Source organism: Onychomys torridus, chromosome 7 (genome assembly GCF_903995425.1).
Source record: "Onychomys torridus chromosome 7, mOncTor1.1, whole genome shotgun sequence".
Taxonomy (NCBI): domain Eukaryota; kingdom Metazoa; phylum Chordata; class Mammalia; order Rodentia; family Cricetidae; genus Onychomys; species Onychomys torridus.
The window spans coordinates 55,997,510-56,024,362 of record NC_050449.1 but is presented as its reverse complement, the minus strand read 5'-3'; the positions used below and the strand labels follow the sequence as shown (position 1 = coordinate 56,024,362).

At 52.8% G+C, this 26,853-nt stretch overlaps 1 protein-coding gene across 1 annotated transcript in view; it reads left to right on the top strand.

Moving 5' to 3' along the window:
* The first annotated feature begins 15,675 nt into the window (after positions 1 to 15,675).
* Positions 15,676 to 26,853, top strand: part of Coro2b (coronin 2B) — a 106,083-nt gene continuing 94,905 nt past the window's right edge. The window contains exon 1 of the mRNA XM_036192165.1: positions 15,676 to 16,217. Within this exon, the coding sequence (XP_036048058.1) occupies positions 16,203 to 16,217 (15 nt within the window). The 5' untranslated portion in view covers positions 15,676 to 16,202. The remainder of the gene's footprint in view (positions 16,218 to 26,853) is intronic.

The following is a 26,853-nucleotide window of genomic DNA, read 5'->3' as shown; positions in this document are numbered from 1 at the left end:
AGAACAGACTATCAGCTCTGCCTGTGGGACCCGGCACACAGACGCAGGGTAGAGGCCATCAGGCGACTCTCACACCTGGTGACTTCAGGCCTGCCTTCTCCTCCCCTGGACAGCAGGGAGACGGGGTGGGAGTGTTGTGATCAAACCTCCTGCCCAAGTGTCTGAGCAGTAAGAGGGCTGACAGGGCAACCCGATAGCTTGTCTCCTGTAGCTACCCCCTCCACAGGGCCAGAGAAGACTCTGGAGCCAGTTGGGGTCTTGCACATGCGCAAACAGGGGGGCCCAGAGAAGGCGCACCCTGAGCTGAGGGAAACCTGTCCATTTATGACAAAGTTGGGGGAATACTAGAAGAGGCAGGCCTCACCTTGCAGCCTGTCCCTGGATCTCTGTCATCGAGATGACCCCTGAGGACATGGCCCCTGCAGCCACTTGGGAATGTGTTCTTCTCTTTCCCTTACCTCTCGTCTGCAGTTCTGCTAGGTGAACACTGACTGAGCACCGGCTTTGCCCAGAGGCTCCCCTTAAGGGAAAAAAAAAAAAAAATCTCCCCGCAGCAGATTTGCCCATTGCAGGAAGAGCCGCAGCCTGGTTCCAGAATTAGAAACTTTGAAGGCTTTTTTGCTTTGAAAGTTTAGGAGATTTCTCACGGTACCATCAGAGCCCCCGGCAGCGCCTGGGTGATCCGGAGCGCATCAGCGGATTCCAAGACCAGCACCTGGCCTACGCCAGTACATGGGTGAAGTGCAGAGGGGCAGGGTCTGCAATACCAGCCAGGACCCGCAAGAAGAGCTGAAGGGACAGAAGAGACAGCCTTGGTGGTGGTAGGGTACTCCCAAGACGTATCTTTATGTCTAACTCCTTTCCTCGGCCTCCAGTTCCTGCAGTGACCTTTCAGGGTCTCATAGGGAACAGCATTTGGGGCACCTCTCCAAGCGCTGTACAAAGCCCTAGACCCTGGAGCTGTAGTTCCAAGAAGTGTCCACCAGGTGGCACAGCGACCACATTCTTTTGGATTCAGTGGCCCCTGTCCAGCACGAGCGCTCACACACACTCAGAGGACTGAGTCTCGCACCTGGAAGTTGGGGTGCCAACTGGGGTGTTGAGACAGAGTTAGGGATGCAAAGAGCTTAGGATCGGCCCCACCCTGAGAAAGCTGAAGTCTCTGCTGTCTGGAGATCTGACCACCTTCCAAAACACCAGGAGACTGGGGAGCCAGGGTGTCCTCTGGGGAGTCCCACAAGGAGACGACACTAACCCCAAGTCCTTTTTAGATGGGAGGTAGCAAGGTGTGGAAGCAAGGTCCCTTGCAAGACCATCGTCCTACTCTCTTGCTGGGCTAATTGTAACCTCTTGAAGGTTCAGCTTCAAAACCTGCAGGGCAGGGTGGCCCTGGGAACCCTGTGAGGGAAGAGCACACACCCTGGGCTCTGGGGTGACTTTGTAAGGTGTAGGTCAGTGGATCTCCCAGGTTGCCAGTGGCACCATGGAGCATGACTCCTCACCAGCCCTCAGGAATAGTATCCACCATGGGACCAGAGTGGAGCATTTACCTCAAAGGAACTAGGAAGTCCTGACGTTGCTCAGAGTTCTCTCTCACACAGTCCAGCACAGACTCTCCTCTCAGTGCTAACCGGGCCTCAGGAAAGGGAACTGGAGAGAGCTATTTCAGACCGATCACCTGAGAGACACCAGGGAGATAAGGTTGGGGTAGGCGGGAAGAACTTGGGAGTGAAAGGGGAACAGGGTAAACGCTGCAGATGCCACATGCTCTGTCCCCTCTTCCCGGTCTTCTCAGGCACCATGATGCCCATCTGCCATTCTGGAATACATGGGCAGTGCCTACAGCCCCCATCTCCCAAGCCCAGATGGTCACCTCTTGTAGACATGTGTGAGGGGCCACGTGTCTGCAAGTAGAGTGTGCTTCTGTGGTTTTTCGAGTGTGAAGCGATATCTATCCACCAGCACATGGGATGGGTCTGTGTTTGTACACGGGAATGTCTGTCTGGTAAGATGTTCAGGCATGAACACATGTGTGTGCACATGCATATGAATGGGGGTGGGTGGGGAGCTTGTGGTTGTATGTGCCCACCAGGCCTGTGCCCTTCCTCAACCACAAAGGCAGCACTAACTAGGTACCCAGGCTCAGGACCCAAGAGGAAGGCCCAGATGTTTCTCTCCCCTGCTACCCATGCCCCATGTCTACCAGGACAAGCTGAGAAAAAGTGGCTGGTTGATACCCAGGACTATGCAAAGGGGATTTCAGATGCTGGACACTAAGTGGTTATGGAGTGGAAGTAGGGGAGGGACGACCTGATGGACCCAAGAAGGAACAGGAGCCTCGGTGCAAAGGCCTGATTAACTCCATCAACTTCCACGGCAAGGCTGAGCTGCCCTTTCCCAACTCTTCTGCTGAGTCTGGGGTTCCCAGTGCAAGGGTTTGAAGTCACCCCTTGAATGTTTCTATGCCCTTAAAGAATGCTGTGCCTAGGGAGAGATGGCTCAGGCTAAGAGCCCTCTCCACTTTTCCTAAGAACCCAAGTTTGGTTCCCAGAACCCACGTCAGGTTGTTCACAACCACTTGTCACTCTGGCTCCAGTGGGCTCCAGCGCCCTCTTCTGGCCTGTAAGGACATTGCATGTCTACAGTACACATACACATAAAAATAGACTCTACATTTTTCCTTGGTATAGTGCTCCCAGATAAAAATTTGGATTTCAGATTGTAAAAACTCTAACATAAATGAACCCCGTGTGTTTTACAAAAAGTACTTGTATAAAACAATTTCTCAGTGTTCCTCGAAGTTCAAATATAACTAAGCAACCTGTGTTTTTATTTGCTAAATCTGGTAAGTGTGTACTGAAGCAAGCCCACCACAGGCACAAACAGATTAAAGTAAAAAGATAAGTAAAAATATTCCTCATAAATGACAACCAATATTTTAAAATGACTTTATAAAAATTTTTACAGAGATAAAAAAGTATATGCATTGATTAAAAAGTCAATCTATCCAGATATAATAACTGAAATATGTAAATGCCCAATAACAGAGCCCTCAAATATATAAAGCAAATATTGACAAAAACCCAACACAGTTCTACAATAGTTAGAAATTTTGATGTCTCACCTTCAATACTGCATAGACCAGCTAGATGGAAGGTCAGTACAGAGACAGGGGACCTAAAGGATACTCACAAAAAAAGTAGACTGGCTGTGGTTTGAGCCTTCCAATCAGTGCTCACCGAAACTTAGTCCCCTTTGGGAGAGGTTAATTAAGAGGAGAGAAACCCAATTTGTCTGTGACTTTTGGAGGTGGGACCTGTAGGGGATGATAAGGTTAATGGAGTCATGCAGCTGGAGTATTCATTCAATGGGAACATGGCCATATAAAGAGAGGACACTTAGTTCCTGTCATCAGGAGAAGTCTTTGAGACTGGTAGAGCCCTCACCAGATACAAAGTCTCAACTTCTCATCGTTCTAAACTATGAGCCAGATAAACCTCTTTGGTTCGTAAACTACCCAGTTTGCAGTATTCAGTTATGGCATTAGCAAACAGACTATCAACAGACATAGGAAGGATGCTCCACTCAGAACCGGCAGAGTCCAGCCTTTTCCCCAGTACACCCGGGCAAGCTCCAGAGCACACCGTTCATCAGGCAAGAAGACAAAGCTCGGTACATTTTAAAAATTGAAATCACCCATAATCACCTTCTCTGACCACAGTGGGCTACAAGTAGGAACAAGAGGAGAAAAACTGGAGAATTCACAAATATGTGGAGAAGTAAACAATGCGTTCTCCAATGTGTGCATGAAAAAAACCACCAGGGAAATGGAGGTGGGGGAGGGTGGAGTAAAATGCTTGGAGACGAAGCAAAACCACAGCATATTAAAACTCCTAGGATCCCGCAGGAACTGTCCCCAGACGGGCATTTATAGTGCCCCGTGCCAGCACCGGATGAGGAGATGCGTGGGTTCTCTCTACACCCTAAGGTACTGCAAAGTGAAGCAGAAACTGAACTCAAATCAAGAGGGACGGGAAGGACACAAATTAGAACAGAGGTGAACAAGATAGGCAGAAAAAGCAGCAGGGAAGACCGAGCAGCCCAAAGGCTGGTTCTCTGAGAGCCACAGAACCGCACATGCGCAGGGAGGTTGACCAAGCAGGAAGACCTGCGCACGCACATGCTCTCCCTGAGCACAGGGCTGTGGGTTCAGCTTGCTCGGTCTCCACCTCGCTCCGTCTCCACCTCCCGTACACCGGTAATCTAGGCCATTCGACACCCCCACTCAGCTCTTACACGGGTGCTGGGGAACTGAACTCTGGCCCTCACACGTGTGTGGCAAAGTGCTTCTTCCCTCACTGAGCCATACCCCCACCCGACCCCCAGTCCTCTTTCTGAACCTTTACTTTCACATTTTATATTTTGTTTTTGGCTTGTTTGTTTTGTTGTTGTTTTGAGACAGGGTCTCTGCAGTCCTAGCTTCTCTGGAACTCACTCACATATAGACCAAGCTGTCCTTGAACTCAGAGACCTTCCCACCTCTGCCTCCCTAGTGCTTCACCACACTCCTTCTTTTCAACAAGGACCATGCGTGACTGAGTTAGCAGTGTAGGGGACCGGTAACCCTATTCCCGGATCCTTTGTGTGGAAGGAGCAGGGTCAGATGCCTTCTGGAGACCACTGCTTCAGAAAGACAGTTTGAGTCCTGAGGAACCTGGCCCAGCAGATGCCTGTGTGTCTGTTCTCACTTTCTGGAACCTTCCAGCCATGCTGGCAGCAAACTGCTTGGGCCCTGCTGGGACACACAGCCTTGGCTGATGTTCCCCAGGTCCCCTCTCCCCTGGGTCCAGCTGTTTCCCCCTTTTTCCTGTGTTCTTGGCCCCAAGCCAGCAGGGAGCCGGCTGGAGGGATGAGCAGGAGGAAGCCTCCCTGTGTTAATTGGCGCTAATGAATTCTTGCAGCCCTTTCTGCATCCTCCTCTGCTGCTGCAGGAAGCTGCTGAGACAGCACCTTGGCACAGTGCTCTGTGCACTAAATCCAAGCAGCGCTCTTGGCCACCTGAGGTGCCCTGCTGGGTGAGGAGAGGAGAGAGATCTAGGATGTGAGTGAGGTTTAAAATAGTATCAGAGCCCCCTGAAGTGCCTTCAAAATGTCTTCCTCCTGTAACCATCAGTACATGGGAAGCCTGATTAAAATCCCTATTGTGTGTATGTATTTACGTTTTTTCACGTGTGTGTAAGCCAAAGATCAACCTCAGTGTCACCCTTCAGACACCAGCCAACTCAGGATTTTTTGAGATAGGATCTCTCACCTAGAGCTCACCATACATGTAGGCTGAGCTGTCTCTCTGGCAAGCTCCAGGGATCCACTTGTCTCTGCCCCCTCAGAGCAGGAATTAGATGCATGCACTGTCTTAGAGTTTTATTGCTGTGTAGAGACACCATGACCATGGCGACTCTTACAATGGGAAAAATTCATTGGGGCTTACAGTTTCAGAGGTTTAGTGGATCTTCGTCGTAATAGCAGGAAACATTGCTGCATGCAGGCAGACATGGTGCTGGAGAAGGAGCTGAGAGTTCTACATCTTGATCCACAGGCAGCAGGAGATACTGTGTGCCACCCTGGGCAGCTTGAGCATATATGAGACCTCAAAGCCTGCCCCCACAGAGACACACTTCCTCCAACAAGGCCATACCTCCTCATAGTGCCTCCCCTATGGGCCAAGCATTCAAACACATGAGTCTTTGGGGGCCATACCTATTCAAACCACCACAACCACAACTACCATCCCTGTTTTTTAAAAACACAGGTTCTGGGGATTGAACGCAGGTCCTCATGTGCACTCACCAAGCAATCTTCTGACAGCGGTTTCCTCGGGCCTAGAACCCTCACCTCATATGTTGAGCTACTATATTGAACCCTTGCTCTGGAAGTCCCTGTAGCAGGCTAGCAAGCTCTCTATCACTGAACTTTCTTTCTCAGTGGTCACCCAGACCTCTTCTCTGGGAAGGCTCCTTGTTAACTTCAGGCCACTTGAGCCCTCTGGGCACCAAAGGGCAGGTGCCTGCAGGGACCCCAGACTCCAGCTTCCTCTGCACCCTCCACAGCCGGTGGTCCCAGATGCTCTTCAGTCTGTCCCTCTCGGCTGACAGGAGCTATTCCCGCCCCACAGCCCTCCTCCATGTCACTGGGAGTGAGTCAGCTGGGGTGGGGCAGCTGCCCTGGGTGAACTTGGCATGAGACAGGCAGGCAAAATGCCAATACACATAAAATAGAAAGAGGAAGGAGTAGGAAGAAAGGAAGGTGCCCGGGGAACAGTGCCTGAGGTTATCCTGTGGCCTCCATACACATGCGTGAACACACACACACACACACACACACACACACACACACACACTCTCTCAACCCCAACCCCCTCATTGATGTTTTTGCTTTTTTGAAACAGGATCTCACTATTTGGCCCAGGTAGGTATAGAACTCATCATGTAGTCCAGGTGAGTCTTGAACTTGTGATCTTCAATTCCAAGTGCTGGGATGAAAAGTGTGCACTATCACACCTGGCCCTTGACATCCTAAAGTCTAGGAAAGGTTCCTGTATGGAATTAAGATGCTAACTGCTAAATCATCTTTTTTTGGATTTATAAGACTCAGAACATCTGGTGACCTTCACTTATCATTGGAATTCTTACTCTTTAATCATGAACGTAAACTACCACATTTATATTACTTGAAGGTAAGTAATACATCTGCTAAAAGAAAACAGAGGAGCTGGCCCCAGTGCTCAAGGCTGATTACAATATTCCAGCAGAGAGAAAAGGAGGCACATGTTTTGGTCTATGAATTAAATTGGCATGAGGTAGATGAACAGGAGTAAAACCATATTTAATTATGTTGGTGTGTTGGGGAGTCCCACGGGGGACCCAAAGATGGGTCAGATAATTGTCACTAACAGCATCCTGAAATACAGAATGGAATCATGGGGACTTGGGGCTTCTGAGAGTGTTAGAGACAAGTCTTTGGGAGGGGGTGGGGATAACGATCGGCTGGTTACAGATAACATCTCCTAGCTGATAGAAGCTGCTGGGAGCAGCCATCATTGTGATATAATTTACCAATGTGGATGTCAGTTTCTCCCACAGAAGTACAGCTTTTCAGCATTCCCATGTCTTCAGATCCTCAGAATAGCTGCCTCAAAATACATCAAGGAAGTGTATTTCAGGGTGGCATATTCTGGTCTCCCAAAGTCATATTTTTGGGTGGTATGATGAGTCCCAAAAAGTGAGAGCAGAGGCAAGGGGAGTCATCTGCCTTCGATGCAATCAGGCCCCAAGAGCTGTGCTGCTATGAATAAGGATGATACCCTTACCTTCTCCTGGAAGTGGAGCTGAGGAATTAACCAGCAAAGGCATGTGAGCAATGAAGAACACAGAGAGGTGGTTTCTGGACCGGAACAGGAGAAGATGGTTCTTGGACCTTGCAAAGACTCTGTATTTCAAAAATACTGTGTTATTTATGTACTGTGTGTGGAGGTGTGCACATGCCACGGTACACACGTGGAGGTCAGGGGACTCTGAGGGTCCGTTCTCTTCTTCTGCTATGTGGGTCCTGGGGAAGAAACCCAGGTCCTCAGGCTTGGTGCTTCACCTTGAGGAGATGCCAAGTATGAGGAGCTCAGTGAGAGGAGAGGACAGCGATGCTGGGGTAGAGGGAGGAGTTCCTTTTCATGAGAATACCCTCCATTGAGATGGGGAGAAAAATGGTCCCCAGGGGCCCAGGCGCAGAGGGACAGGAGTGAGCAGCTCTGGAGATACTACTGTTCTAGAAGAGGAAACATCTGGGAAGGGGCTTCTGGCCTCCATGTGAAAGTCCAGGTTTTCCTCCCAGTCTCTAAGGCCACATTCTTGTTACCAAATACAGGCCTCTCCCATGAGGCAACTGAGATACTTGCTCTTCCCTCCTCTGCGGGTGGCTCAAGACAAGAGGGACTAATGTAGTCCTGTGCAGCCTGGGGCTGCCACACAAAGACCTTCAAACCCTCCTGACCCTCACCTAATCTCTGCTCTCTGCTCTCCATCATCCGTGTGGGCCCCTTGTGTCCAGTACAGGCTTTGAAAAGCCTCTGACTCACCTGTGTGACTCAGGAGTCAGAGATAACGTGGCTTCTGCATGCCTTGTCTGACAGGGCACTCACCACACAGGAAAAAAACAAATAATTCTTTGCAACCTGAGGTAGATATGGGAAGGCCCAGGAGCCCACCCCACTGCCCAGGAGTTTTGGATCCTGGTGAGGTGGAGAATCTGCATTTCTAACATGTTCTAGGGTCACACTCCTACTCTGAGAGGTGGTGCAAAGTTTAGGCCCTAAAGGTGCCACGGGTTAGGAAGGAATCTGCTTTCCAACCCAGTTTATGTTGGGCTTGCGGGTGCCCTCTGTTGGTGAGTGGCAGGTCAGCAGGCCTTTCCCACCAATGAGCACTGCTAACATCCAGTGCGTGCTAGGAGGGATCATTCCGAATAAGAGGCTCTCTGCTGATCCCTCTAGGTCAACACTCCTGAAGAGTAGCAGTTGCAGAGGGACATGAGTGGGCAGGATCAAGACAGGCTGGAGAGATGGCTCAGCAGTTAAGAGCACTGGCTGCTCTTCCAAAGGACCGGGGTTCAGTTCCCAGCACCTACATGGCAGATCTATCTGTAACACCAGTTCCAGGATCTAACCTTCATATAGACATACATGCGGGCAAAATACCAATGAATGTACATAAAATAAATTAAAAAAATGAAAAATTAAGATAAAAATAAAAAAGCCAGGTGGTGGTGGCACCTTTAATCCCAGCACTTGGGAGGCAGAGGCAGGTGTATCTCCTAGTTCAAGGCCAGCCTGTTCTATTGAGTGGGTTCCAGGACAGCCAGGACTAAACAGAGAAGCTCTGTCTCAAAAAAAGAAAAGAAAAAAGAAAAAAGAAAGAGAAAGAGAAAGAAATAAAAAGAGACTATCCCACTCCAAAAGCATTTCTTGGGAATGTTTCGTAATGGTCCTTCAGGGACATTGCAGACACAGAATGACTCAGAAAAGCTGCCCTTTTGTAAAAACAAATCTAGAGATTGGGAGGGACGGGTCTGGTGGTGAAGTGTTTGCTGCATAAGCCTGAGAACTGAGTTCAGATCCCAAGCGCTTGCATACAGAGCTGAATGCAGTGTGCCCATCATCCCAGAGCCGGGAAAAGAGAGACAGGTGAGTCCCCGTGGCTTTGCTGACCAGCCGGTCTAGACAAACCCATGAGCTCTGGATTTGAGAGACCCTGTCTCAAAACATCAACACAGATGGCTGCTTCTGCACAGGCGGCGCTTGCTCCGCGGGAGCCACCTCCCTCTGCCACCCAGCCTTCAGGTTCTCAAGATGCCTCATATGCGATAATGAACCTGTCATTGTCTTCGGTGGATTTTCGGTTTACTTCATAGGCCCTTTGTTGAAGCTGGGAAAGCTCCCTTCCCCCTTGAGTCATTAAGATGTGTGTGGGCTTCTGATCCCAGTCTGTGGATAGAAACTGAGGCTGGATGGGCTGTGTGGGGTTTGTATGCCCCACGCTCAGAGACCTGGAACTGGGGCCCTTGAGTCCTTCCCCTTTGCCCTGGCTCTTTAATGCACCCCGCAGGGAAGAGTTCTGTGTCTGCAGGAAGCAGAGCTCTGGGGAAGTGGCAGTCACAAGCAGGACACCTGCTAAGACTGTTTCCTGGGCACAGCTAAGTGAAGTGATACCTAGGATCTGAGTCCACTGCTGGTCCTGTGGCCCCGGCAAGCCCACAGGTGGCCATAGTGCCTCCATTTTCTTTTCTGATGGTAGTTGTCTACCCTACCCTCACTCCAAGATTGCCTATAGGAGCTTCCTGCTGTCTCGCTGTGAATAGCGGCAGTTAGGGGTGGCTCCAGAGTCCCCTGCTTTCTCTCAGTGGGGTCTAGTCCGGACTCTTTTTACATTTATGTATTTATTTCACAGGGGAGTATTTGTGTGTCGCAGCATACAAGTAGAGGTCAGAGGATACCTTACTGGAGTCTCTTCCTTCAGACGTGTGGGTTCTGGGGATTGAACTCTGGCCGTCATTCTGAGCAGCAGGCACCATTAGCCGCTGAGCCATCTCACAAGCCCCAAGCAGTAGATCTCTAAGACCAAGACTATTACTGCTGTCCATTGCACAGGAGAGAAGCATGCAGTGTGGAGGCTCCAACAAGTGACTATTCACACCACGTGGCCGAGATGCGGGAGAGGCAGGATTTGAATCCAGGCCTCTGGAGCCAGGCTTCTAACCGCTGGACTCTAAATACTGAGCAGAATTTTGGATACCATCAGCTCCCGGCTGCCCATATAGTGCCGAGGAGGCCAACCCTTTGGGGCCAGCCATCTGTTTTCCCACGCTGACCATGTGTGTTTACTGTTGGGGCCCCAGGAGCTTGGGAGAATGAAGCTCTGGGAGGAACTAGCCTCAGAAAACCCTTAATGACCCTGGTTCTGTGGTCCCCCAACTCTCCAGTACGCCCACACACACACACACAGGCACACACACGCACATGCATGAGAGCAGAGCCCCCACACTCTCTCAACCTCACAGAGAAGGCCACGGGACCAAGACTGCGGCTCAGTGGAGGCATCGCTAGCCTAGGCTGCTGTTTAAGGGCTCAGGCCTGCCTGCTGTCAGTAGCCCATCATTTTCCACCCTTCAGATGCGGAGTGGAAGGGAGGTCCCACCTGCCTGACATCCCTCTCACTTAAAGTCAGTACCCTGAGTATCCTCTATCCGAGAGCCGTGGAGAGAAGCTGAGCAGAGCAGGAGAGTGAGACAAAGATGAGGCACACGGAGCCTGGGGAGATGGCCCAATGGGTAAGCACCTCTCTGCTCCTTCAGGGGTCCCAGTTCCATCCCCAGCACCCACACTGGTGGCTCACAGTCGCCTGCAACTTCCGTTCCAGGAGGACCTGTCACCTCTGGCCTCTGCAGGCACATGCCCTTACGTGTACACACCTCCCCACTCCATCCACATCATTAAAACATAATAAAAACAAGTCTAAATCCACAAAAGATGAGGAACATGGGGCTGCCGTCACAGAATGACAGAGGCTGAGGTGGGGGGGTAGGAGGGGCAAGGTGACATAAGCTGGTAGGGCACAGGGCTGGAGATGGCACGGGAAGGAGAGCAAGGGTGCATAGAGGAGTTGGGAGGCAGGTGAGCCCCAGGTGGGGCTCTCAGCGGGAGAGGCACGGGGTGATTAAAGCCACGGGGGTGGGGGGGGGGGGTGGGGGTGAGCTGCAGGGGAGGGTGGGAGCGGTGAAGGGAGAGGCTGCAAGACAAAGAGATGGAGACGGAAAAATGCAGCCCTAAGAACCGTGAACAGGGAAGGGGTGGGGAGCAGCAGCTGACAGCCATGTCCAGGCCCTGCCAGGCAGAAGAGCCAGCCCCTGTGGTCCCCAGCCCACCCGTTCATTCTCACAGGGAATGAAACACACACACACACACACACACACACACACACACACACGCAGAAGGGGGGCAGGCAGAGTGACATCCTGATTAAGCACACAGAGTGGGCTCAGAGTGCCATTGCAGCTGGGGATTCGAAACCTCCTTGGATGCATCCAGGAGGGCTTCCTGGAAGAGGCAGAGCTGGGGGTGGGGGAGGCTGAAGAAGCAGCTAGAGCTTCAGGCCAAGGAATGGTAAGAGTTAGGTGAGGCAGACCTAGAGGGACAAGGGGCAGAGACGGGTCCTGAGGACTCTGTTCGGGCCTTAAGCTGACGGCAACGGGGAGCCTCTGCAAGGTTTTACAAACGCAGATCCATGTGTCTGAGCAGAAGTGCAGGAACTTCCAGCCAGAGGACAGATGGTGAGCGCAGAAGGCAGGCAGCCAAGGCCAAGTGAAGCAGAAGAAAATGCTGAGGGAAGAGGAGAGGAGGGGGAGGTTGGGCTTCTGCCATGGGGCCAGCAAGACTGTCGGAGCTGGAAGGCTGAGTAGCCGAGGGAGGCTAGAACGTGGCATGATGGAGATGGGGGCCAGGGGAACTCTTCCCTCCCTCCAGCTTCTTCACTGGGGGGGGGGGGTTCTCTCCCTCTCTCTGCCCCACCTCTCTGGCTCCTTGCTGTAGGACAGCTCCTATTTTCAGTACCCAGGGGGTGCTCACTTCAGTGTGTCTTTCCTGGGAAACTGGAGCCTCCTGCAGGCCAGGAACAAGCCTCCCTCCCTCTGTATGGAGGCGTCCAATACAGGGCTGGGCTAAGGCCGGGCAAGTGAGCATCTAAGGCCAGGGAAGCCTCAGGCCTAGAGGGCCTGATATCTTGCTGTGTGGAGCAGGGGCCTGAGTCCGATGGCTACTGAGGCAGGTGCTAAAGAAGCCCATGGAAGGAAGCCTTCTTGGGTGGCTGGAAGCTGCCCAGAACCTCCTAGGTGCCTGTTGGAGAGAGAACAGAAGGAGGAGAAGGAGGGTTAGTCACAGCCCTTAAAGGGACAAGTAAACAGATTCCACCAGGGGAGTTATTCCCTGGGACTCAGGCAATACCAGGAGAGTCACACAGAGATGACATTTGCGCTGGGCTTTGGAGGATGAATGTGAGTTTTGTCCTGCTAAAAACAAGGAATAAAGGTGTTGGAGGGTGAGCAAAACGTGTCAGAAAGCTTTGGGGGCACAAACACCTCTAAAAGACACTGGAGCTTTTGATGGGAACTCTTCCTTACCCCATGATTTGTGACGTACAACCTGGGCTAGCCTGGGCTTGATTTGCCACATAGCTCAATACATGATCCAAGGATCTCAGACTGGAGTCTCGTGGATACCACTATAAGTAAGAGCCCCACTTCTGTCTAGGACATGCCCTGAAATGGAGTGTCCTGGACTCCCAGCCCAAAAGCACAGTGCTGAGGAAGAGTGTGGTTGAGTGCTCTGCCCTTCCTGACTGACAGCAGCCAGGTGACTCTCCGTATGCACCCTCCTCCAATGGGCCCCAGCAGTGTCCTTGAAAACACATTTTGCCAACCTTGGGGCCACTGTATCTCCTCCTTCACTCCAGGTGAACCTCAAGTCCATCTGTGCTCTCAAGCATGGCTCCAAGTGGTAGGCACTATGGCTGGGGGACAGGCCTGGTGGTGCTGACAGTGTACTGTGGGAATGCTCACAGCTCTGAGTCCTTCCTTCAGGCTGATCCTACACCTGGCACCAGAGGACTGGGCTTCTCCGTGAAGTATTCTGCCCATCTAGACCCTGTCTCTTTCTGAGGAGATGGAGATGTAGCAGAAGGGATGAGCCAGCAGCGTGCGAGGGATCCTGAGTGTCTCCTCTCTGCCTCTGGAGCCTGTCACGTGGGTTCTGGGGACTGCAGATTGATGCTCCTAATTACTTTTGGCTCAAGATGACATTAAGCATTTGTCTTGTTCCCAGAGCCCATAACAACAGCAGACAGTAGGGAAGGTGCCAAGAGGCATGCTGGGTAGCTGAGGATGACAATCTGGGATCGGAAGTGAGATGGGTGATGGGTGTTGGGTGCTGGTGTTCTTGGCTGGCCCTCCAGTGGTTTCTAGTAGGGTCATAGGGCTGGAGTAGCCTGGCTTAAGGCTCGCCTACTCAAGACCACCTGTCCCAACTTGGAATCTGAATCCTTCTGATAGTGGCCAGCTGGCTGCTGGGAAATGTTTTTATGGGTCTAGTTTACATTTCTTCCACTGGTAGAACATTTATTTTGCTCAAAGTGCGTGTGTGTGTGTGTGTGTGTGTGTGTGTGTGTGTGTGTGTGTGGCAGAGAATGAAACCTGGAGCCCTGTGCATACTAGATAAGCATTCTGTCTTTGAGATGCACCTTATCTTTGTTGTGAGTGTATATCTGCACACGTGTATGATAGCCCAAAATCAACACTGGGTGTCTCTCTCGATCATTCTCTGCCTTTATTAGTGCTGTTGCTGTGACAGGATCTCTCACTGAGCCCAGGGCTCATTGGTTAGCTAGACCTGCCTCACACCTGCCCCACACTGGGATTACAGGTGTGCATCAACATACCTAGCTGGGGATTTGAACTCAGGTCCTCATGACAAACACTTTACTGACTAAGGCAATCTCCCCAGCTCCTATACAACATCCTTGATTTGTACCTGGTGACATTAAAATTCCCTGGAGCTTTGCACATACTCGGCAAGCATTCTGTCATTGAGTTACACCCTATCTGTGTGTGTGTGCACACGCGTGTGCGCATGCATGCGTTTGAAGGCCAGAAGTCAACATTGGATATCTTTTTGTTGATGTTCTTGTTTCTTTGTTTGTTTGTTTTATTTCAAGAGAGGGTTTCTCACCCTGGTTGTCCTGGAACTAGCTCTGTAGACCAGGCTGGCTTTGAACTCACAGAGATCCATCTCCTCTGCCTCCCAAGAACTGGGATTAAAGGTATATGCCACCATCACACTTGGGTGCCTTTATTTTTGTTGTTGTTGAGACAGGGTCTCTATTGTGTGCCCCAGCACACACAGGAGGAGGAGGCATACCTAGAAGTCAGCTAGCTCCCTTCTGTACTCCACACACATGGAAGAAACTCAGATACTCTAAACTAAGTGTATTAGTGCACAGATCTGTGGTTGGAATACCAGGTAATAGCAGGGTGCCAGAGATGGGGTGCAGCTGGACAGCCGCAGAGAATGAGGTGGGCATTCCTGGAGCAGGGGTGAGGCAGTAAAGACTTGAGGTCTCACATGACCATGCCTGAGAGGGGTCTGGCACAGAGCCAATGCCTGAGGCTGGAGGCTGCATCTACTCTCCCTAAGGACCTAGTAAGTTGCTCCAAGGCCCCTGGAGACTCTAGGGCATTTATATCCCGCCTAAGACACATAAGAGGTTCAAAGATGGCAACAGCTGTGGAGGAACCCTGTGGCTCACAGGCTCAAGTCCTGGCTCTGCCATTATGCCATCCCTTGCATTTGGGGCTGAAAAAAAAAAAAAAAAAGAAAGAAAGCGTGTAAATACAAACAACATCGGGGTCTGCCGCAAAGCACTTCACAGAGATCGTCATAGTGACCGTCGTCGTTCTAGTCTACAAGCACAGCTGGGGAATGGGCAAGTATCCCACCTTCCTGTTCCCGCACTTTCCTCCAGAGCAGGTGGTGCTCATGTGTGGCCTGGGTCTGGTTGTTAAGGTGAACTGCTGTGAAGAAACTCTGGGAGCAAGTGGCACACTTCAGAACCCCAGGAGAGAGTGAGGTGCCCCCAATAACGCGCTCCCTCCTCCCCCTTCCATGGCCGCAGCACCTCCTTGTCTGTCCAAACCGGTTCTGCCCAGGTAGTTGCGTGGCTATATTCAGACAATTGTAGTTCAAATTCCTGCAGCGGCTGCAGGGTGCAGGTGACCCGGCCCGGATTCCCGCAGCACACCAGCACCTGTCAAACAGTGCTGTGGACATTCTTGAGGAGGGTCGACCCTGTCCCTCCTATAGATGGCTCCCTGGTTGTCCTTATAACTACACAACGCAGGGTCTGCAAAGGGGGCTACTAAGAAGCTTGCCACCAGGCGGAGAGCCGCAGGCGAATCTGGTGGGCCAACCGGGTCCTATGCCCCTGTCCAAGTCACTTCCCACTCAGGTCCTGTCTCTTTCTATGTAACGTGGACCACGGTGGCCTCGGGGCGAGCTCATCTCTGAGGACTTAGATCCAAAGGAGTGCTTCCTGGCAACCGTGAACGAGCCCTCCTGGCAACCCTGAACTGGTGTGGCAGCTGGGGGACTCGTAGCGGGTGGACTTTCGGAACCTCCAGGGGGCGACCGGACCTGGGAAGGCATCTCGGCCGTGCGCCGCGCCGTCCAGCGTGTGACTTCACCCAGCGCCCCGGAGCCAACGCGGCACACAGGGCCGGGTTGCCGCCCACGCCCCCGGCCGCAGGTGCCAGCAGCCCAAGGGGGCCGCGCCTGGACGCACGGGGCTGGGGACCGCCAGGCGTCCGGACTGCGCTCCCGCCTCTGCCTCCGCCTTCTCTTTGTAGCGAGTCCCCGGTCGGTCCTCCCCGCCCCCCGCGCGGCCCGCCGCCCGCCTTTCTTCCTGCCTCGCCTTCCTGCGGCGCGGCGGCCTCATCTATTATAGATGCTCGGCCGCGGCTGACATCAGCCAGCGGCCTCCCGAGCGTGCGGTCCCCAGCCCGGCCCAGCAGCCCGCCGCCGCCCGCGCCCGGCCCCGCCGCCCGCTTTCTGCATGACTGTCACAAAGGTAAGCAGCGCAGACCGTCGCCGAGCTGGGGACCCGCGGGCGTTGCAGCCTCCCGGGCCCCTGGCTGAGGGGCGCAGGAAGGGATCGCGCGCACTCTCCGGCTCCCAGGAGTCGCTCGGCCCCCGGGAGACTGCAAGATGCCGGGAAGGGATGCTCCTTCGTTGCTGCCCTGGGCGGTGTGGACCACATCCCTGCGCGCCCTGGGACTGCATTTTTAACCCTTATGGAAGATGCTGCAGTTTTAACCCCTGGAGAGCTGCTTGGGGCTGGCGGGCGCACTGGGTGTCTGTCCCTCAGTGTCACGCGCCCGTGAGGACTGAGGGCCCGCATGCTGATGATGCAGGGATAGGCTGGCCATCCTGGTCAGGCTCACAAGGGAAGCTGCACCCCACCTGCCCGCTTCTGCTGTGTACCCCGGGAGCCCGTGCCCCACTCCAAAGCTACTCAGTGGAGGCGCTGCCTGATCCCTGAGTAGCTGCCAGAGATAGGGAAGGTTCTACTGCATGAGGGCGGGAAGGGAAGGAGTGGAGCAGGGAAGAGACGGTGGGTATCCTGGCAGCCCCCATGCTGGAGGAAGTTCTTGGGCTTGTCACAGGAGCCCGGGTTTGTTAAAGAACTTTGTGGGATGTCTTCCCTGCCGCCGCCATAGGAAACATAGAGTTAAGAGGACAGCCCATTGGGGCAGTGGGATAGGCCCAGAGCTAAGACAGACTTGACCTCATCGCTACAGGAGGGTTAGGCCTACTTTGGGCTTCAGTTTCCTCTTGTGCAATGGGAGAGTGACAAGATGGCAAAACTAGTGAGGACAATGAACTGTACTCTTCCCAGGTTCTGTCAGAGGCCAGACCTCACATCCTGGCAGTGGGCTTGGGCCTTGGCATTGCCCATGGATTTAGTCATCCATACACCTGGGGCCAGACTCTACCATTCCCAGCTGCTCACTGGCTCTCACAGCTGGGGAGGTGAAAGCCAAGCAGGACAGGCAGCCTGCTGTGGTCAGAGTCAGCAGAGAAAGCTTATCCATTCTAGATCCTTCTAATAAGCCCCATGCCCCAGGGACATGCTCACTCTGGCTTGAACTCCACTTCAGACCTTGTCATCAGTTTTGGGACTTGGGGGCATTACGAGAATGTGAACTTGAGGGCTGGGGGTGTATATGCCTGTGCTTGGGGTGGTCTGTCAAGATGGCTGTATCAAGTGGTGGGATGCTTGGCATTTTAAAGTTCATCCAAATGTCGTTAGGCTGAGAGATGGTTCTTGAGGTTGTGAATGCCAAAGCTGCAGGCAGGTGGGGGCTGAAGGGTAATACATGGGCCTGGGGGGGGGGGGGAGGGGTAAGTGCTGGGACTGGTGATCATAGCACCAAGGATTGACTGAGCAATCCCTCTGTCTATGTAAACAGGTTTGGACAACTTTTCTCCATTGTTGTGTAAGACTCTAGTGAACTGAGGAAGAACCAGAGGCTCAGAGAGGTGAGGTGACGTGCCTAAGGTCACACAGCAAATATATGGCAGGCGTAGGATTTGCCCTCAAGTCTGCCTCAGTCTCCAGGTGGAGACCTTCCCATTGCTCAGTACTATTGAATGCCTGGGACTCCTGGACTTCCATGGCAGAGGGTCACTGCCTGGAGGCCTGGACCCTGGACTGGAATGGGACAGGGAGGTAATAATTGTGGGGACCACTTAGCCCACTGTCAGATCTTGCCTTTAGGTACACAAAGATTATTCTCTGCCACCACCCAGCCCCCCAACAGGCCCTTCCCTGTGTCTCTTGTCTCCTGCTCAAACCAATGTGGCTTTGGCTTAAGCCAGATCAGAGGATTAAATAAAATCCCCACTTTAACCCTGTCTTTTCTCTCCACGCCAGCCCTGCACAGCACGGCCCCCACGCCTGTAAGGCACAGGGAGGCCTGCTGCACGTGGCCCTGAGACTTAGAAGGCATGGCCTCTAGTCCTAGGTTGACCACTGACAGGAGATATGACCTTGGACCCGTCGACTCTCTCCTCAGGCCTCTGGCAGGAGCTGGTTCCAGTGATCCACGTCTTCTGCTCTTGGCAAGGTGTACTTGGGACTCTGTCATCTGGGGGAGGTCCAGTTACTCACTTATTAAAAAGAAGAATCCAATAAAGAATGTGGGAGATGGGATCACTGCAGAGGAGAGAGTGACAAGAGATGATCCCCTGGTCACCCTGCTCCAGGTAAAGAGTCATGGTGTCCCTGTAGGTCCCCTGCTAGAGCCCTCTGGGTCAGTGCTTGGTGGAGGTCACAGGCTCTGAGCCCTCAGAAGGACCTGGCAAGTAGACAGGGCAAAAGCAAGCAGTAAGTCGCTAGACTGTCAGCGGCACTTCCTTCCTGGAGCTCAACCTCAGTTTCCCACTTACCACTCTGTCATTCTGATGTCCCCAGCCCTTTCCTTGTGGGAAGCCACTATATCTAAAGTCTAGGGATCTGTGGAGGGATGCCTGCCCTAATTGACGCCTATGCCAACAGTGACATGGTCATGCTGTGACCTTCTATGCTGGTGGCATGTTAGGACATCTTTGACATGATGCTCAGCTCTGTTGGATGTGTTTTAGCAAGCTACCTAATTCTTTTATGGAAGCGGGAGGTCAGAAATGCAGTAGAGGGAAGGACCAGATGCAGCTTCCCAGCCTGTAGACACTGGGTCAAGGCCATGCCTCTGCTAGTGTCTCTACAAAGCAAGCCCTCCAGGGAGAGCCCAGAGGCTGCTTCCTGGTGACAGGAGCTCCAGACCACGCTCCAGCTCAGGTTTTCCCACCTGATTTCCTAGTGATCTACCTCGATTCAGTCCCTGACACACGCTTGTGCAGGTGTCGCTCCCCAACCTTACAACATCTGAACTGCTGTCAGATGGAAGATCGGAGCATAAAAGGAACCAGAATCGTGTGCAAAGTACAAGTTCGTGGGCTGGAAGAAAAGTCTGTGCACCGCATGTAGGCATTTCACTGATCCGTCCCTCTAGCCTGATCTCTTGGAGCTTGTGAGTCCAGGAAGAGATAGATCCCTTACACTGGCTGGGCTTGTCCATTCTATATGCTGTGTAGAGGTAGAGGCTTGTCTTCTTAATGTCTTCAGGCTCTGAGGCTAACTTGGAGATCACAGTGTACCCCACATGGCAGGAACCAGCTGTACAGGAGCAGAACCTAGAGGTGAGCATCTGAGTAGAGGCCACTCTCTACGGCGGCCACCTTCTATCTGAACAGTGATTCCAGGAAAGGGGCTAACACTGTAACCATGCCTATGCCCTTCTTTGTAAGCCAGCCTTCTCCCTCTGCCTTAATCGGAGCCTCAGCCTGTTTACAGGAGCCCCTGCCTTTCACTGAAAGGGAAGGGGCCAAGGATGGCATTACCCTTCCCACCAAACAAGAGTTTGGCAAAGATCAGATGCCTCCTGGGCATCTGTGAAGCCACCAGAGGAAAGCAAAATGTTGGAGATGTCAAACATCCTACGCTTTCCCTTGGAAAATGAGGGACCTAAGATGCTGGGAGCACAGGTCATGACCTGCTCCAGCCATTGGCCAGCCCAGGGCTGGAGGGCTGAAAGCTGGTCTTTCAGATTCTGAATGGCCTCTCTCCTTGTGGAGTTACTCTGCAAAGGGGACCTCAGACAGCCTGAATGGAAGTGTTCAGCTGAATTCTAGTCACCCTCCCCACTCAGCTTTCCGTGTCTGTGTTGCTGGAGTCTGGATTTCTCTCTGCTAGACCATCTCCTCCTCCTCTTCGTGTGTGTGTGTGTGTGTGTGTGTGTGTGTGTGTGTGTGTGTGAGAGAGAGAGAGAGAGAGAGAGAGAGAGAGAGAGAGAGAGAATGCACGCACCAAAGTAATGATGGAGTCTCACTGTCGGGATGGCCTGGGTCCCAGCAGCCCATTCCTAATTCCTCTCTTTTGCCTACTTCCGAATGGGAAAGGGGGGTGGGCTGAAGTGTCAGAGAAGACCCAGCTCTCCATCCCACAGGCCCTCCTGCCTCCTCTGGCCTGTGCCCTGCTTCCAGGTTTCTGGTACTCTGGTGTTCCTCAGGAAGGTGTGTGGCTCAACCATTCAGTATGTACTCAGCCCTCATCCTCAGAATACCTACCTGGACCAGGCCATGGCTAGTTACTAGGGACACAAAAAACACAAGCCCCTGCCCTCCAGGACCTCAGAGGAGCAGAGATAGAAGAGATGTGTGTGACAAGAGCCCCAAGTTAGATCTCAAGGCTGCGTGGGTAGCAGTCAGGAGCAGTCAATCTTGCCTGCATGCTCTACGCACTCAATAGATGCAGGCTCCTTCCTTTCCTTCCTTCCTTCTTCCTTCCCATCTCTGCCACAGGGTGGTAAAGCCCATTCTCTAGAAAAGCCATTAGATCTTTTTCCTGCTAGATCCAGAAGCCCTGTGTTCTCTGACAGGAGGCCTTGCCCTAGGTACCTGTGGTCACTCTGAGAGATGTCCGGGAAGGGCTGTGAAGCCAGTGCAGGCCTGAGCTATGCCAGTTAGGAGCATGGCTGCTGGCAGGACCCCTGGCCTGGCAGCATCAGCCCTGGAGTCTCAGGGATGGAGTGAGTTTTTCCACTGCTCTTGGGCAGGCCCAGCTAACTGGAGCAGACACAGCCCCAGCCGGCACCGCGGCAGCCACCACTGCCAGCGGAGTCTCGGCTCCTGGCACCGGGGCAGCCAGGGGCTGATTTGCATCTGCCTGGCCCACAGAGCTGGTCGGCTGTCCAGAAGATGAGGGAATGTGCAGATTCCCTGTGTGCCCAGCCCTGCGCCTTCCCCCTTCTGTAGAGTCCTGAGCTTACTAGGTAGCCTCTGGGGACCCAGGCCCCAGCTCCAGAGCAGCCTGGAGCCAGGGCAGCTGGGAGCAGCTGGCACAGGGCAGGCAGACCCTGCCAGGACAGGGCAGATGCAAAGCCAGTGGCTGCCACATGAGAAGGAGCTGTTTAGAATGAGCCTCCCTTTGTAGGTCTGCAGTGGCACCAGCTGCTCAGGGGCATGAAAGAGTGGGGGAGGGGAGCTGCCACTTCCTTCTTTCTCTCACCCCTGCGGAGGCCCCTGGGGGGACTTGGTAATCAGTTTCTGGCCTGGTCCTTCTAATTAATTAAGGCACTGAGGGTCTGCTGGGGGCTTGGTTTACAGAGTGTTTGTGTGCGCCACTGCCCTGAATCCTTAGACCATCTGCACCCGGAGAGTCCCCTTGGTTTAAAGGATGAGCAAACAGAGCCTTGAGGGTGGAGAGGTCACCACACCCTAGTCACAGAGCTGATGTAGGTCAGAGGCAGCCGCAGCCCACATCTGGCTTGGAAACTCAGCCTCCTTTCCAATCTCATCTTCATAGCCCCTTCACCTTTCACCATCGTCACAGTGGGACCAGTATACGTCCTGGGCACATGGGAACATATAGACCTTGCAGAACTGGGAGTGGGTGTATGTCTGTTCTAAGGACAGAGGGAATCTTGTCCAGCACATGGTGTCTGTCATAACAGCGAGTGACATCTGAAGATTCACCTCTATTCCCCTGACACCAAGAATGCAGACTTTGGTCCAGACCTACAGATCCATCCAGAGGTAGCCTTGATTTCCAAGAGGTTCCTGCTGATGAGGGGTGCCACTGGCATGGAGGAGAAGGCAGGCTTTGAGGTCAGATAGATGGTCTCTCTCATGTACTTGCTCTGTGTTCTTGGGCAAACTACCTAAGCTCTCTGGATATGCTCCCTCATCTAGTAGTGGTTTTTGATAACAGGAATACTTACAAGGATTATTATTATTACTAATTCCAAGGGAGCCTGTCCATGTGAAGCACTTACCACATGCCTGGCAGTGAGTGTTAATACAGAAGGCAGGAAGTCAATTAACATGCATCCTGGGGGCTGTGAAATCAGCAGCTTCAGGGGCTCTGGAGCGGCCTCCATTCTGCCCTGCTGCCTCTGGTAGGGGTCAGGAAGTAACGTGAGCTGTGCTAAGAAGAATGAAGAGGAGGTAGCAGGTGAAACGGGTCGCCTAGGGGTAGGTGAGAGGCACAGGGTCAGGATGGGCAAATGTCTGGAATTGAACTCTAATATCACTGGTGACTTTGCCCGTGTACCACAGAGAGGAATGTGGAATATGGGCATCAGCTCACGTAATCCTCAGGATGCCATGCAGCACAATGCTCTTCTTATCTTCACTTTACAGATGAAAAATCCAGCACTCACTCCAAGTGACCTGCAGAAGGTGGTGCAATCAGGCAGAATGGAGGCCATCCAGATGTGGGCCTCCTACCCATGGCTTCCTTCTCTCCCTTGGCCCAAGAGTTGACAATGGGAGAGAGGCCCCAACCTGGCCAGGGGATGTGGACATGGCATGGTCAGTCACTCTGGCTCTGTCCCTAGAGCCTTCCTGGACTTCAAGGAGGGCAATGGTCATGCTGGACCCAGGCTGCAAAGTGAGATCATTTGTTTCCAGATGAGCTCTGGAAAAAAGGGCAAGTTGGCTTTGGCAGAGAGCTCCCTGCCTTCCATCTCCAGAAAGATCAATCATGACAATTTGTGTTCGTTCAGCTTTTCTTGTTATCTAGATGGGCCTGGGACTTTAAAGTGGGCCTGTGGAGATATACATGCAGGTGTTCGAAGGCCACTGCTCTGCGGTTGGCCATCTACACACCTGGAGCATCAGGAAGATAAGGGCTAAAGACAGCACACATGCCACAGGCTTAACTCCACGGGGGCCTGTGAGGACCACGGCTCATGCCCAGGAAGCTCTGGCCACACAGAGACAAAGACAAAAGGGCGTTCCCACTGAGGAAGGTTCCAGGGGTTCCAGGCTCAGAGTTAACTCCGAGGGAGCCTAGGATCGTAGGGTCAAGCTCCCTGAACCTGTGAACCCCACAGAAACATTTGGGGGTTAGGAATGGTCCTGTCTGTCCCTGCTGTGTAAGGAAGCAGGTCTCAGCCTTTCTCCAGGTGGAGATTCCTGTCTCCAAGGGACGCACAGAGGGGACAGCAAAAGGAAGGGAGGTAGCTAACACTCCCCTAGGCTATGTCAAGTGTGTGATGTGTGTGTGTGTGTGTGTGTGTGTGTGTGTGTGTGTGTGTGTGTAAGAGAGAAAGAAAGAGAGAAAAAACACATGCACATGGAAGACCGGCCTGGAGTTCACTGATTTGAAGTCTGGCTGGCTTAGTGACCCTCCCACCTCTGCCTCCTGAGCCCTAGGATTACAACCGTGTGCCACCACACTGGGATCCAACCCAAGACTTCCTGCTTGCAAGGCCAGCATCTTCCTGACTGAATTATCACCCCCGCCCACACTGAAAGTATTTTTAGAGGGGCTGAGGGTTTGGCTCACTGATGGAGCACTTGCCCAGCAATGGCAGGACCTGGGCTCTACCCCTAGCACTGCCAAATGATTACCTTCCATTCTTAGATTATTAATCTGTATGGAAATCTCTGCGGTCTGTGCTGCTATCAGTACTCTTCCTGAAGTCACAGAGACTGAGGCCAGTGAGGAGAGAGCTAAGACATACAGCAAGTCCTTGGCTCAGCCCGACTCCAGGGCCTTTAGTCTCTCTACTGTCAGGCAAGGCCACACGGAGCCCGGAACACGGCGAGAAAAGAGAGCTTGAGACTGAAGACCCAGGCCTTGTCTTTGTTTCTGTTCTTTACCGTGAGGTGCTGGCCTAGGTCCTCCATCTCTAAGCGCCGTCCTTTTACGGTAGCCTCTCCCACTGTAACATGTAAGTCACGTGGACATTGGGTGCTTTGCAGATGTCACAGAAAGAGATGACCTGTTGTGCTCTTCTCCTTGTTCCTCCTCCGTCCATGCCAGTAGCTCACAGTCTGCAGAGCTAGACAGTCTCCCTCCATAGCTTGCTCCTGGCTCCCCTACTGCAGTCCTGACCAGAACTGATTCATAGTCTGTGGGCGGAAAGGAAGCTCTTCCAAACAGTTCCTGTTCTGCTCCATGTAGATGAGAAGTTGCTGTTCTTTCTCCCTGTTTGGTCGATGGGTGCTGTTTCAATCTGCTTGGGACCCACAAAATGCCTGTAAAACGACTGTGTTCTGGGTCTGTGGAGAGATGGTTTGGGCAGCAAAGTGTTTGCATAAACATGAGGGCCTGAGTTTGGATCCCAGCACCCATGCAAAAAAACCAGGCGTGGTTACATGGGCTGTGATCCCAGGACTGGGCAGACAGAGAGAGATGGGAGCATCTGGGGCTTGTTGGCCAGCCAGTCTAGCCTAATTGATGTTTCAGGTTTGGCGCGTGCACGTGTGCACACATACACACGCACACACACACACACACACACACACACACACACACACACTGGTATGTTGCTTTAATTAAAAAACAAACAAACAAACAAAAAGCAGATAAAGCACTGAAACCCTGGTGTGGCATCTCACTTCCAGGGAGCTAAGCTCCCCATGGAAGGGGAAGGTCCCAGATGGGCCCATCACTGCAGGTCACCATCAGATGAACAGGATCCTTGCTGCAGATACACCCTGGCCCCTGGAGTGCTGGCCTGCTTTGTCTTGGGGTTCCTGAGAAGGAATACCCTTGCTGGCTTGAGGCCCCTGCATCAAGCCACTTAAATGTCTTGACTTTCATTTCTGAACTCACAGCTTTGGGATCTGGAAGCTGGTGGGATTGCCAGGGCCTGGGAAAGCTATCGGGAAGGAAGGGGACAGAAGAACCCCACTCTTGGGTCTTCTGTTCATGTCTCTCTGCTGACCACAGGAAAGGCCGCTTTGCAGAAATCCCCAGCGAGGAAAGTAGGGCTTGTGGGGAAGAGGATTTCTGCAGACCTGAAGAGTCGTCTGATAACTTTGTCAGCCATTTGTTTTCTAAAGATCCCATGTCTAGCTTCCTGTTATACTCATGATGGCCTCTGGGAACAGACCCAAGTTATTATAGATTGAGGTTACTTTGGGACCTAAGCTAGCCCTTTCTTTTGGGGTCCTGGGGCACATTAATTTCTTAGCTCTTAGAACTCTAAGACTCCAGTATCCCAGGCACCAGGTAGAGCCCCACACATGTGCTGTGTGCTATTAGCTCTTCTTTTTCTTTTCTTTTCTTCCTTTCTTCCTTCCTTCCTTCCTTCCTTCCTTCCTTCCTTCCTTCCTTTTTTCCTTCCTTCCTTTCTTTTTTTCAGACATGGTTTCAGGGTTAGCCTCAAACTCACTGTGTAGCAAGGGGGGACTTTGAACTCCTGATTCTTCTGCCTCTACTTCCTGACTGTTAGGATTACTGGCATCCACTCCCACCCCGGCTTACACAGTGCTGGTAACTGAACCGGGATCTTCATGAATGCTAGGCAAGTTCTCCTCACACTGGACTACATCCCTAGCCGCTTGATGATTTCTGAGTATTTGCTCTGGCTCCCCGACTTAACTGTGAGTCTGTTGAGGCTCCAGGCTTATCCCTTTTGGTTCCTCTCATGACATCTGTCCAAGAGCCATGCACTTTAGCAAGGGTACATGAGAATCTCTGGAACAAGATTTGAGCAAACCCAAGACACCGGCTAACGGCTGCTGCTGCTGGGGCTCAGCTCTCACTGTCAGAGACCCAGGGTCCGCAGGAGCCAGAGGGGCACTGAAGATGAATAGGGATATGTTCCGCCCCTGCCGCCCAGAAGCTCTGCCTCAGGGGGGGCCTGGGGAGGATCTAGCTCTGTGGGATCAGGGTCCCTGTCCCCCAAATGAGTCAGCTGCAGTTAAGCAGGAGTTTCTCAGCTTCTTGTACTTGCCTGATACTAACAGTTCAAGGACTGATTGAAAGGTTGAAGGTGGAAAGTTCCAGAATCTTGAAACTTAGAGAACTTAGTCTGGATTGGAGGCGGGGGTGGGCCCTGAGTGGAGAGGCTTGGTTCCCCGGGGGACCAGCCAAGAGTGCTCTGTCTTGAGGCCTGGTTCTGGCAGTAGCAGAGATAGGAGGAGCTGGGATTATGGGGGGCTGGCAGCTGCCAGCTCTACATGCCAGGCTGTCACTGTGGCCTCTGCTGTCCCTGCTGGAAGCCTCTTCCTGGCACGCTGGGCTCTGGCCAGCTCTCTCTCCTTTTATCGCTGAGGCCCTGGGTTGGGAGCCTGGGTTGCTAAGAGCTCTCCTCTGGCCAGCCCCTATCACCAGCCAGAGGAGATTCTCAGCCAAGTCGTGGCTGAAACTCTGGCTTGAGGGAGAGAAAGAGAAGGTGGGGGAGGGGAAGGAATGGGTTCTCAAAAGCAGTGAACAAAGCGACCCCTGTGGCCAGGGAGGGCCATCTTGCTGGAGCGGCCTGGAGCTGGGACTGTGTGGGCCTTGGCTTTAGGTAAAGGAGTGGGAAGAAGGGTCCTCCCAGCCTGCCCCTCTGCTGTGCACTACATGGCCGCTACCTCATGCACCCCACAGCTCTGCAGCGATCCACAGTTTTCAACTGGGGAAACTGAGTCTCCAGGAAGGTGCCTAAAACTACGAACACCCTGGCTCACATAGCAGGGGAGGGTAGAAGGAATCAACCCTGGGATGCATAGTACCAAGTGTCTACAGGAGCATTGAAAACCATGGCCTGGCTGTGGACGGTAGATAATGGATGATACCCTGGATGTGCCTTCCCAAGCCTCCAGCTTAGACCTGCGTTAGACTTCAGTCCCTTTGGGGCCTTGAGTTTTTGTTGTTTTCAGACAGG